This window comes from Lagenorhynchus albirostris, chromosome 4, assembly GCF_949774975.1.
Source record: "Lagenorhynchus albirostris chromosome 4, mLagAlb1.1, whole genome shotgun sequence".
NCBI lineage: Eukaryota > Metazoa > Chordata > Mammalia > Artiodactyla > Delphinidae > Lagenorhynchus > Lagenorhynchus albirostris.
This window is the reverse complement of record NC_083098.1, coordinates 84,584,711-84,597,973: the sequence shown is the minus strand read 5'-3', so window position 1 is coordinate 84,597,973 and position 13,263 is coordinate 84,584,711. Positions and strand designations below refer to the sequence as shown.

Genomic DNA, 13,263 nt, shown 5'->3' with positions numbered 1-13,263 from the left:
AAATAAAAATTAAAAAGCACAATTCAATTCAAACAAACATCTATCAAACTTTGCCAGCAAGTTTCCTTAATGAATCAAATGAGTTTCTCCTCCCTCTGGAATCTTCAATACTGCTATCAGCATGTTATACATAAGGGGATCATCCATCAGTAATTTATATTGTGTGAAAATATCCACCCTACACTAAAAAATGTGGACTTTTAAAAGATCTGTAAAAATCTAAAATCTATTTTCACACAATTACAAAGTATTTCAAACCAAGAATGCTATAAGTAACGTCCCATCAAGCATGAATTAGTGTGCCCATTAGAAAAAGAAAAAAAAAGCTAAACATGGCTTCCTTGACAATCTACTAAAGTAAAGTGTACAGGGAATCCTAAAAAAGTAGGGCTTAGTTTTAGTCATCTCTTAAAAAGCAGCAAAGCTAATAGAATAAAGCATGTTAAAAATAAAAAATACTATACTAAGAAATAAAAAGAGGTAGTAGCCCTTATTAAAAACTAATCTACTGGGAAATTTTACCACAATTAAATTACAAGTCTATTTTTTGTTCCTAATATCAGAGTAATTTGAAAAAAATTTGCCTTATGTTTGATTGAAATAAGACATTAAAAACTATCAGCTCAAACTTCATAAACAGGAGAAAATATTTTTTAAACTCTTCTCAGATTAATCTATTTTTACATCAATTACCAGAGATATGACATTGCCATTTTATTTCTATACTCACAAGAGTCTGATTTAATTTATAAGTTCTTAGTTTGTTTCTATCCCTCTAAGGCATTCTTAAGGATCGTAAGTCCTAGTATATGCTAATTCTTGAAGGAACATCATTCACAATCAATGTACTTCTGATCACTGTACACAGACAATGAGTGAGCAGAAAACTTGCTTATTCAAGTATTCCAGCAAATGTTTGTACCTGCCTTTATTAACTGGCCTATAATAATATACCCCGGTACAAGAGTATTTTAAAACAGCAAAATGTTGTTATAATGTATAACATAATAATAATATACAGTTGACCCTTGAACAACGAAGGGGTTAGGGACGCTAACCCGCCATACAGTTGAAAATCTGCATGTAACTTATAGTCAGCCCTCAGTAAACGCAATTCCTCCAAATATGCAGTTCTACATCCTTGGATTCAACTAACTGCAGATGGTGTAGTACTGCAGTATTTACTACTGAAAAAAAATCCGCATGTAAGTGAACCCTGAGAGTTCAAACCTATGCTGTTCAAGGGTCAATTGTACTTTATTGTTAATAATGGTCAAATGTTTCCTTTGTATATAAAACGTATAAAGTACAGTACAAAAACAGCCCTGTATTTAAGCTTTAAAAGTCTATAAAGGAGCTTCCCTGGTGGCGCAGTGGCTGAGAGTCCGCCTGCCGATGCAGGGGACACGGGTTCGTGGCCCCGGTCCGGGAGGATCCCACACGCCGTGGAGCGGCTGGGCCCATGAACCATGGCCGCTGAGCCTGCGCGTCCAGAGCCTGGGCTCCGCAACGGGAGAGGCCACAACAGTGAGAGGCCCACGTACAGCAAAAAAAAAAAAAAAAAAAAAGTCTATAAAAACCTACAGTTGAAATCTCACTACACTCAAAGCCTGTTGTTCAGAAATCTGCCTCTGTCAAATAATTGATTTGGATCTGGAAATAAACTATATAGAGATTTTTATTGTCATGCCATTTGTTGGAGTAGGATTTGAACTATATCATAAGTGGAAGTGTGACTTCATAGCAGTTTATCAGGTAAGCAAGCTCCGTATAGTCAAAAATCATATGCATTAATACAGAACAGAGGACTTCCCTGGCGGTCCAGTGGTTAAGACTCCGCGCTTCAATGCAGGGAGCATCGGTTCGATCCCTGGTCAGAGAACTAAGATCCCACGTGCCACATGGTGTGGCCAAAAAAAAAAAATACGGAACAGAAAATCCTTTACACAAATGTGTTTCCCACCCATGATGGTGAATTTCGCCAACAAACATCTACCATAAATAAAGACAGCAATCTGTTTTTATCTCTAATAAAAGAACTGCTGGCAAGCATTTTAACCATTATGACTTAAACCACTGTGGAATTTCAATTATGAAATAATTTTTAGTGCCCATCAGATGAAAATCTTCCAATAAACAACATGCTCCCAAAAACAAGACAGAGCGGTACAGTTGAGTTCTGAATAGGACTGTTCTGTTCATCTCACCAGATTGATCAGCCTTCTCATCGCATGTTCATGAGAGCAAACACATTCACAGGGATCGAATCCACCTTCTGCCATGATTACCCAGCTTGATTTAACTTGACTGTTTAAATCTAGGAGGAAGGAAAAAATATCATAAGACTACTATTCAGAATTACTCTTTCTCTTGAACTATAAAGAATTCATGTATGTATAGATTCATAATAGTTTTCTTAAATTAAGTATAGTTCATATTTATTAATGACTTAAATCTATGAATTTATTACTAATCTTATATGAATTATGAATCTATACAAATGATTGGCTACCACTTTACCATCAAACTGATTTCCTGTAAATGCAAATGTCTTCAGATACTCTATACTGGCCCCATCTGTGAAGCTGATGATACTAGAGCCCTACTCTGCTTAATTACCAAATCCTTAAACTTTGTTAGCCCCAGTACTGCTATGGACTGAATGTGTCCCCACTAAAATTCGTATGTTGAAGCCTTAATCCCCAAGGGGATGGTATTTGGAGGCAGGGCCTTTGGGAGGTAATGAGGTCATGAGAGTGGAGCCCTTATAAATGTGATTAGTGCCCTTAAAGAAGAGACTGATATCTCTCTCTCTTTAACATGTGAAGATACAGCAAGAAGGCATCCATCTACAAAGTAGGAAGAGACTCCACCAGACACTGAATCTGCCAACACCTTGATCACGGGCCTCCCAGAATCCAGAACTGTGAGAAATAAATGTTTGTTGTTTAAGCCAGAGGTCCCCAACCCCCGGGACGGCTATTGGTCCTCGCCCTGTTAGGAACCAGGCCTCATGGCAGGAGGTGAGTGGCCGGTGAGTGAGCTAAGCTTCATCTGGGGCTCCCCATGGCTCACATTACCACCTGAACCATCCCTCCCCACCCCCCGTGGAAAAATTATCTTCCATGAAATTGGTCCCTGCTGCAAAAAGGTTGGGGACCGCTGGTTTAGGCCACTCAGTCTGTGCTATTTTACTATAACAGCCTAAGCTGACTAAGGCAACTTTGCAGCCTTTATCCTACCAAGAAAGCCCTCTAGAAGAAAAAAATGAGTTATCTAAAGTGATACCAATGTGGAGGGCAGGAGGGGCATGAATTTACATGAATGAACATGATAAAAGCCAGGAAATAGCTGGGAAGATTTCGAAAAATAAGAGTAACAAGATGGAGTACTACAGATATTTAAGATGGAATAGGCAATCAATGGAACTCGTAAATTAACTTAAAAGACCTTCATTCATTCAAAAAATATTTAGCACCTGTGCTAGGCATTAGCAATATAAAAGTGAGCAAAAACTGATACAGTCTTTACCCTAAGGGTGTTCACATTCTAATAGTGGAGACAGATATTAATCTAAAGATTTTAAAAATTATAAATGCAAACTTGTAAATGTTATAAAAGATAAATGGACCCAAAGACTGGAAAAAACAACACACAGAATGAGAGAAAATATTTGCAAATCATATATCTGACAATGGCTTAATGTCCAGACTACATAAAGAACCCCTCTAACTCAATAACAAAAGCAACTCAATTTAAAAATGGACAAAGGGGGCTTCCCTGGTGGTGCAGTGGTTGAGAATCCACCTGCCAATGCAGGGGACACGGGTTCTAGCCCTGGTCCAGGAAGATCCCACATGCCATGGAGCAAGTAAGCCCGTGTGCTACAACTACTGAGCCTGTGCTCTAGAGCCTGCGAGCCACAACTACTGAGCCCGTGTAACACAACTACTGACGCCCACGCACCTAGAGCCCGTGATCCACAACAAGAAGCCACAGCAATAAGAAGTCTGCGCACCACATCGAAGAGTAGCCCCTGCTCGCCAAACCTAGAGAAAGCCCACGTGCAGCAACGAAGACACAATGCAGGGCTTCCCTGGTGGCGCAGTGGTTAAGAATTCGCCTGCCAATGCAGGGGACACGGGTTCAAGCCCTGTTCCAGGAAGATCCCACATGCCACAGAGCAACTAAGCCCATGTGCCACAACTACTGAGCCTGCGCTCTACAGCCCGCGAGCCCCAACTACTGAGCTCATGCACCACAACTACTGAAGCCCGCACACCTAGAGCCCGTGCTCTGCAACAAGAGAAGCCACCGCAATGAGAAGCCCGCGCACCGCAACGAACAGTAGTAGACCCCACTCACCGCAACTAGAGAAAGCCCATGGACAGCCAACGAAGACCCAACACAGCCATAAATAAATAATTTAAAACAAAACAAAACACAATGAGATATCACTTCACACCTATTAGGGTGACTTTAATTTTATTTACTTATTTATTTATTTTTGACTTTAATTTTAAAAAAGGAAATAAATAATGTGGAGAAATTAGAAACCTCCTAAATGGCCTTTCAGGAAAACAGTTTGATGGGTCCTGAAGTTAAGCATAAGAATTATCAATGACCCAACAATTCCACTTCTAGCTATTTGTCTCCAAAGATTTGAAAACAGGGACTCAAACAGATACTTGTATGCTAAGTGTGCATAACAGCATTATTCATAACAGCCAAAAAGTAGAAACAACTCACATGTCCATTAACTGATGAATGGATAAACAAAATGCAGTATATACATACAATGGAATATTATTCAGTCATAAAAATTAATGAAGTTGATACACAGATGAGCCTTGAAAACATTATGCTAAGTGAAATAAGTAGACACAAAAGGACTCATACGATCCCACTTATATGAAATATCTAGAATAGGCAAATTCATATAGACAAAGTAGAATTGTGGTTGCCAGGACCTGGAGGAGAGCAGAATGGGGAGTTATTGCTTAATAAGTAATAACTTAAGAGTTTGGTGTGATAAAGTTTTAGAAACAGATAGTGGAGATAGTTGTACAATGCTGTGAATGTAATGCCACTGAATTACAGACTTCAAAAAATGGTTAAAAAGGTGAAATTTATGTATGTTTTATCACAATAAAAAAAATCATTGTGGTTGTCCAGGACTGAGGGGCTTGAGGAGAAATGGGGAGTGACTGCTTAATTGGTACAGGCTTTCCTCTCGAGTGAAGAAAATGTTCTAAAATTGATTATGGTGATGGTCACACAACTCCATGAATGTACTAAAAACCACTGTACACTTTAAACGGTGCACTGTGTGGTATGTGAATATCTCAATAAAGTTCTTACTTTAAAAAAAAAAGATAAAAGGTGCCTATAGAGTATATACATGTTCTAAACTTATCTAGGGAGTTAGGAAGATTTTACTAAAGAAGTTAATGCTGAGTTGAAAGTGGAAGGATGCACTGGAATACAATAGGGTAAGGTGGAAGTGGAAGGTATGGAGATCTAGGGCTGGAGGCATTCTAGACACAAAGTAAAGAGCAGTGCAAGACCCTGTAGTGAGTAAGAGTATAACCTGATGAAGGAACTGAAAGAAAGCCGCGATGTGCTGGAATTCAGACAGCAATCCAGACAAGAAGAGTGGTCTGAAATGAGACCAGAGAGGTCAATGGGCCAGGCCACACACAGCTTTCCAGGCGATGTTCAAGATTAGGGCTTCATCCAAAGATCAATGTGAAGTCCATAAGGTTTAATGCCTGTGTGTTTTTAAAAGATCACTTTGGTTGCACTATGGAAAACTGACAGTAAAGAAGCTAAAGACAACATAGGGAGCCTAGTCAAAATGCTCCTTCAATAGGTCAGCGATGATGACGTCCATTATAGAAATTTATAGGTTGAGGACAGCGCATCAAATCCCTGGGGGGGAAGACAAGTTATTCCATAAATGGTATTGGGGAAAGCTGACTCCTTACCCTCATTCCTTATACCAAAACAAATTCTAGATGTATGAGTGATTTTTTTAAATGAGGCCACACACAGAAATAGTCAACTAGAGCAATGGATCAGAAAAGAATGCTGACAAACGGACGCCATGATTTTAGCAGAATGTATAATGTGTAAAGGTGCTGTTTTATTTTAGTTATTTATTTTTAGAATATTTATAAAAGTTATTCTTCAAATATTTACTATTGTTATATCTATAACGTGTCTTACTTAGATTTTTTATAACAATTTCTTTGAGATAAATCGCATACTATACAGTTCAGACACTGAAAGTGTACTAATCAATATTTAGTGTATTCACAGAACTGTGCAACCATCACCACAATTTTAGAACATTTCATCACTCCAAAACAAGACCTATACCCATTAGCAATCACTCCTCACTTCCCTCTCTTCCTCCCAGCCCTAGTTAACCACTAATCTGCTTTCTGTCTCCATGAATTTGCCTATTACAAACAATTCATATAAATGGAATCATATATGTTCCTTTGTTATTTGAATCTTTTAAGCAAGAATTACTTATTTGTTATTTATGGACAAGAAAATTAAAGTCATTTATTCCAGAAAACATGAACTTCAAAGGACTACTGTGTTGTACATATGACACAGGTATAATAATCTGAAATATAGTTTTCTGTGAGAGATTACATATCCAAAGGTTTGATTTTATACATATTGTCACTCTGAAAAATTTCCTAGTTTACTGTCTGAAATTTCTTAGTAAAAATCAGAGCCAAAATCTTCAGCTGTGTTTCTAAAATGGTGCTATTTTAAACCATGGACTATTTAGAATTTAGAATATGATAAAGGTGCCATCTTAAACCATAACTATTCAGAAATGGTGGAATAGTTGTCTATTTTTTTAAACTAAAGTATGATGCATACAAAAGGACTGGAAGAAAATACATCAAACTTAATGAGTGGTTAGCTCTGGGGGAGAGAATATAATTTGGGGGACAGCCATTCATTTTGTCAATTTTTAAACATTTCTTATAATGACTATGTACTTATATATTAAAACTTTTAAAATATGGAAAAAATTTAATTAAAAAAGTCACAAATGTATAACTACAAGAAGACCACTGGGATACATGTAGAAGAACATAAATCCAAGAACCTATAAAGGATCAATCATTCTGACAGCCAAAAATGATATACAGTTTCTATAAGCCAAAAATATACTGTAAAATAAAAAGACAAAGAACTTTAAAAAAAAAAAACTTCAACACATCTCAGGGTTAATTTCCTTAATTTACAGATAACTGAAAAATCAATATGAAAATGGCAATCTAACAGAAAAAAAGGAGCAAAGAGCATGTTCACAGGAAAACAGAGCCAATAAGCAAATACAAAATGGAAGAAGTGCAAATCTAAACACTTTTATCAGAAAATTGGAAAATTTACATAGATAACTTAGATATCCATATCCAAATAAGCATGCAAAATTTTTGTATAAGAATGGTCACTGCAACACTTTTTATAAGAGCAAAAAATGGTAATTCTAAGTGTTTATTTATGTAGCTCTAATTAAATAAACAATAGTATGAGTACCTGAAATCCTATACAGCTGTTAAAAAGAATGAGTCAAATTTCTATGTGATGATTTGGGGAAACATCCAAGATACACTGAGGTGAAATCTAGTTGCAGAACAGTCAGGGAAATCCTACTTCCCATCTAATATCTTCTTGCCTGAGTTAAGGGCAGGTGGGATTGGAAGGGGAAGGAAGTGGAGTTGCAGGCAACCTAAGCTGGAGAGTTTTACTCTCCAGAAGGTAGGAAATACCAAACACAAACTCTGACTACTTCACAGTTTTGTCTGAGGCCACTCTGTGTCCACACTTTTTTTTTTTAATTGATAAGCCTTCATGTTAGACAACTGACTGTACATAGCCAACACAGAAAACCCTGAAAAAAATATATAATTTACCCTTATATGTAGATAAAGTTCACCCCTGAAAGTCTTTCTCAATTGTTTTTTCAAACTGTCCATAAGGAAACAAGGGCTCAGACTGTGCTGGGTGTGGACATATGCAAGTGTCCACTTACAGATACTGGTCCTTCCTCCCTCTCAATGCCTTGCCAGGCCACTAAAATGTTGGTTGAAATTAAAAGATACAGTCCTAAGTTTTTTTAAAATAAAATTCAAGTACTAAAATGCCCAATGTTTATCCAGTTCTATAGCCCCTGGACACAGAAATGCAAAGTACTAGCAAACTGACTTTTATAAAGGGAGACTTGTTTTTATCACCCATAAAAATTGTAAAACAGGTATTTTAAGTCTCTTTTTAATCCGTCTGACTTACAAAATTAGATTCCACCACTACCACCGCCCCCCCAAAAAAAAATACAGCTTGGAGGCAGGAACCTATTTTAGTCATCACTCTGTCTCTAAACACCTCCCTCATTGCTTAAGCCATAGCAATGAATAAATATTTTTGAATTTTGGACAATGTTTATTTTCTCTGTATCTATATATGCCAGGAACATGTATATCAGCTAGAATTTAAAGTATCTGTTGGTCTTAATTAGCCTCCAGTAAAATGAGAAAATGCATTTATAAACAGGATATTGCTCAATAGTGCTATGCTTCTGTGGAACTTTCTGCATGTAAACTTGAGCTGTTTTAAGTACTATACAGTTTTCAGTTAATAGTTTCCACTTAAAAATTACTTTTTAAAAAAACAGAATGGAAAGTCCTCTTTTGGCTCGGACCTCAGAGCAAGTGTCAATGCACACCACCAGCTAAGCACTAGAGCAAAAAACTCACCCAATCCCACCCCACATTTAAATCCTTTGGTGTCCAAAGACATTAAGAAGCTGCTCTATCCTGAGTAAGACAAAACCGGGTTACTGAGTCAGAATTCTGGTAAATCAGCCTAGAAGAGGCTTTTGATAGAAAGTAACTTAAAACAATGCTTTTGCTTTTCATGTTTCAGAGGAGTTATTCACCTCCTCGATATATATCCCTAATGTGAGAACAATGCTAAATAATGTCAAAGACATGGGTCTGACCCTTGAAGACAACCAGCTTTATTCCAATTGGTCACAAAAGCCCTAAGTCATAAAAATAAGAATAGTGCACCAAGTTCAAAATAATCCTGGAGAGGAGAGAGGGAAGTAAATACAGGCATAGAAGAAATAAAACTGGCCTTGAGTTGATAATTATTGAAGTTGAGTGATAGGTACAGGAGAGCTTTTATACATTTCTACTTTTTTCTGTTTTAAGATTTTCCATAATAAGTATTTAACTTATCAGTATTTTCCCAGTATAATGAATATTTGTGATAGCAATCTGACTCTGGGGGTAGATTAAGCAACAGTTTACAGATGACTTTCTATGCAGCATAAAGGACAAAATACATCTAAAGCTCTCAAACCATCCACTCCTAAACAACTCTTAGCACAGGAAAGCAGTAAAATAATCCACTCTGTATCTTGGGAGGGCAAATGCAATTAATTCCCCCTATCCCTCAGATCCAGGTCATTTCTTCCTTCAACTACAACTAACAAACCTTTCCTGGTAGAGTTCAGCTGTAATAAGTCAGTTGAGTCATCCTGTTTCTGTATGTGCTGAAGGAATTTTCCAGTGCTGTTAACCAATTCATTACCTGCCGATAGAACCTTAAACTCTCCAGCTCATGCTGGGTGGGTTTAACCTACCTTATTTCATCTTTGGGGAGTCAAACTTAACTGCCTATTTATAACTTTGGAAAAGGTGGAAAAGTAGATACTGTAGTTCTACTACTGTGTTTTCTAGGATTATGCCATGGAACTGCATGCTTATTATATACAGGATTGATTCCTTGGGAAATAAACTCAAAAGTGGTTCTTGATTAGGGCAAATACTCTTAGTAGCAAATATTTGTAAAACAGCAACATTACCAGTGTTATATATTTAGTATCAGTGGTATCCCTAGAAGCACAGAGAGTAAAATGACGAATGCCAACCTTCCCATTCCTCTCTCCCCAATTCTACTCCCTTTCCCAAGAGGTACCATAGTTAACAGCCAGGTGTGAATACTTTCAGGTCTTTTTATATGTATTTATACCCATCATTTTAGTAGGTTTTATGGGATCATACTATACATGTTCTGCAACTTGCTTTTTTATAACATAAAACGTCTTGGAGACCTTCCAATATATAAAGCTCTACTTCATTCTTTTTAATGGTTACATAATACTCCAAAACACAAACATACAATTTTAGCATTCCTTTAGTAGAGATAACTTAGGGCCTTTCCAACATTTTTGTTAACATAATGTTGCAACAAACATCTTTGTGCCCATATTTTTGTAGGACTAAGTACAAAAAAATGAAATCTCTAGGTCTAAGGGCATTCACAAAAAGCCTTTACCAATTTTATTTCTATCAACAGCACATAGTACATATCACGAATTGCATAGCATCGTAATTACATTATTACTATCACTAATAGTATAATAATATATGGCTATAACATTAAAAAAAAATTTTGCCAGAATGTCAGACCCCCAAAATATGTCTCATTGCTTTTATTTTCTATCCAATGAGGCTGCACATCTTTTCAAGTTTATTGGCATCTGTATTTCTTCTTTTTCAAACTCTTTTTGTCTAGTTGATTTTAGGACCTCTTTGTATTACTGAGTATTAGTCCATTATGTCATAGTAAGATTGAGAACTTGTTATACATTATTTGCTTCCCTTTCTTCTAGATGGCTCCAAACCCAGATTTATAAGGGTCTCTTTTGACAAATTTTTCTATTTAAATATCTATCAGACTATTAACTAAAAAGTTAACAGAACTGCAAATCACAGAATAATAGATCTAAAATCACAAGAGAACAATTGGAAATAACATCCAATGACAATGTGAAATATTAATTGGAGAGTATTTTCATTTTCTTTAATGCTTTAACTTACTAACTTCTTCCAAGGACAAGCTAGAAGAACTGAAGGATAAACATAAACCCTGGATTTTTTTTTTTGACACTTTTACTTCAGCTTTTATTTTAGAGCTATTTGTTGTTGCCATATGTGTTAAGGACTAACATGAAGTTAAAAAAAAAGTCTTCCAGCCATTAAAGATTTAGGGGGGAAAGCTTTAATACATTTGTATGTGTGTGTGCAAGTTCATCTTGGTTCCTCTTACAGAAGTAAATATTTGGTTTGGGATATATCTTTGTAAGAAGCTGTTATCTCCTTAGTTTCTTCTTTAAAATAAATTATGCTTTTTTAAAAGGAAGTATTTTACAAATACCTAGGGGTAACAAAAATTCCCAAAATATAATAAAATGTCAACATAGGTTTCAAGATTATAAAAGTAATTTTCAAATGGGTTGAAATGGGTTTTTTGTAACACACTGCAAAATAGTAAATATTTTAAAAGTACTTTTAACATAAAATGCTTGGGAGAATCAGTCATGAATTTTTAAAGCAAATAATCTTAGATTATTGCTAAATTATGCTAGATTAACCCACAATAGTTCTCACATTAATTTGGAATGGAACTACCATTACATGACTTTTACCTAAAATAGCCTTACTTGTTTACTTCTTGCTTTACCAACAGCTAGCAAATTTCCTTATCATATACGTAGGTAAATGTAACAGAAGGAGGAAAAAATTTTAAAAGAATACAACAGGACTATGAATGATGTGGTCATGAAATCTGAATAAAAAGACAAAACCCTGAAGATGATTAAAAATGAAGGGCCAGGGGCTTCCCTGGTGGCACAGTGGTTGAGAATCTGCCTGCTAATGCAGGGGACACGGGTTCGAGCCCTGGTCTGGGAAGATCCCACATGCCATGGAGTGGCTGGGCCCATGAGCCACAATTACCGAGCCTGTGCATCTGGAGTCTGTGCTCCGCAACAAAAGAGGCCGCGATAGTGAGAGGCCCGCGCACTGCGATGAAGACTGGCCCCCGCTTGCAACTAGAGAAAGCCCTCGCACAGAAACGAAGACCCAACACAGCCCAAAATAAATAAATAAATAAATAAATTTTTAAAAAAATGAAGGGCCAGTAAGCAAAATGGTAAATAAATCTCTTAAGTCTATGAGACAAAAAGAGTTAAAATAGCCAAGAAAGTCTCTAAAAAATATTTACAATAGGTAAAGACCAAGGAAAAGATAATTCCCAAAAGAGGTGCTACAGCTAATTAACAAACATTTTAAAAGGTCACCCTAAGTAAATCAAATAAATGCAAATTAAAATGTAAACTTTGGGGACTTCCCTGGTGGTCCGGTCCAGTGGTTAAGATTCCATGCTCCCCATGGAAGGGGCCCACGTTCGATCCCTGGTCAGGGAACTAAGATCCCATACCGCAACTAAGCCCACGAGCCACAACTACTATGCCCGTGTACTCCAGAGCCTGCGTGCCGCAACTAGAGAAGCCTGCTCGCCATAACAAAGAGTCTGTGCGCCGCAGTGAAGACCCAGAGCAGCCAAAAATGAATAAATTTTTTAAAAAATTCACTCCTAAAAAAAAATGTAAACTTTCACCTAAAAGAAAAACACCAAAAAAGTACCATGAAAATTCAGTCATACATTGCTAGTCCTACAGTTAACATCTACAACCCTTCAGGGATTTGGCAATATGTATCAAGAACTATAAAAACGTTCTTATTAATGATGTGTGTTATCTGTGGTTTGCTTTAAAATACTCTCACAGAGGGAGGGGAAAGTAGAAGGAGGGAAAGGGACAAATCTTCCTTATAGAATTCCAATTAATATTAGTAGATTTATCACCCTCTAGGAGGTGAAGCTTAACCCTCACTCACCCTTGAACGTGGACTAGACTTAGTGACTCACTTCTAAAGAACAGAATTCAGAAGAAGGTAACTTTATAGTAGAGAAACCTAGCAAACCCTATCTTAACCAAAAGATCAAGGTAAACATCATGTTGATATGTCATGTTGATATCACATACCCTTTGACATGATGTGATGAGAAGGGCATTTCACCTCTGTGGTATTCTTCCCCAAAACCATAATACCAAATCTCATCATGAGAAAAATCAAACCCAAATTGAGGGGAATTCTACAAAATATCTAACCAAATACTCCTCAAAACTGTCAAGGACATTAAAAAAACAACAACCAAAAAAAAAAAACAAGGAAAGCCTACAAAACAGAGGAGACAAAGCAGACTACCACTACTTCCAGGTGACCCTAGGAAGGTCCTTATAAATGATAAAAAGAAATAGATTAGGACTTCCCTGGTGGTCCAGTGGTTAAGAGTCTGCGCTTCCAATGCAGGGGGCAC

The 13,263-nt window shown here is 36.8% G+C and overlaps 1 protein-coding gene across 3 annotated transcripts in view; it reads right to left on the bottom strand.

The window, feature by feature from the left end:
• SMIM14 (small integral membrane protein 14) overlaps positions 1-13,263 on the bottom strand; it is a 71,687-nt gene that overhangs the window by 42,914 nt on the left and 15,510 nt on the right. For all 3 annotated transcript variants that reach the window (XM_060148317.1, XM_060148319.1, XM_060148318.1), the window contains exon 2: positions 2,208-2,317. In XM_060148317.1, the coding sequence (XP_060004300.1) occupies positions 2,208-2,282 (75 nt within the window). In that variant the 5' untranslated portion in view covers positions 2,283-2,317. The remainder of the gene's footprint in view (positions 1-2,207; positions 2,318-13,263) is intronic.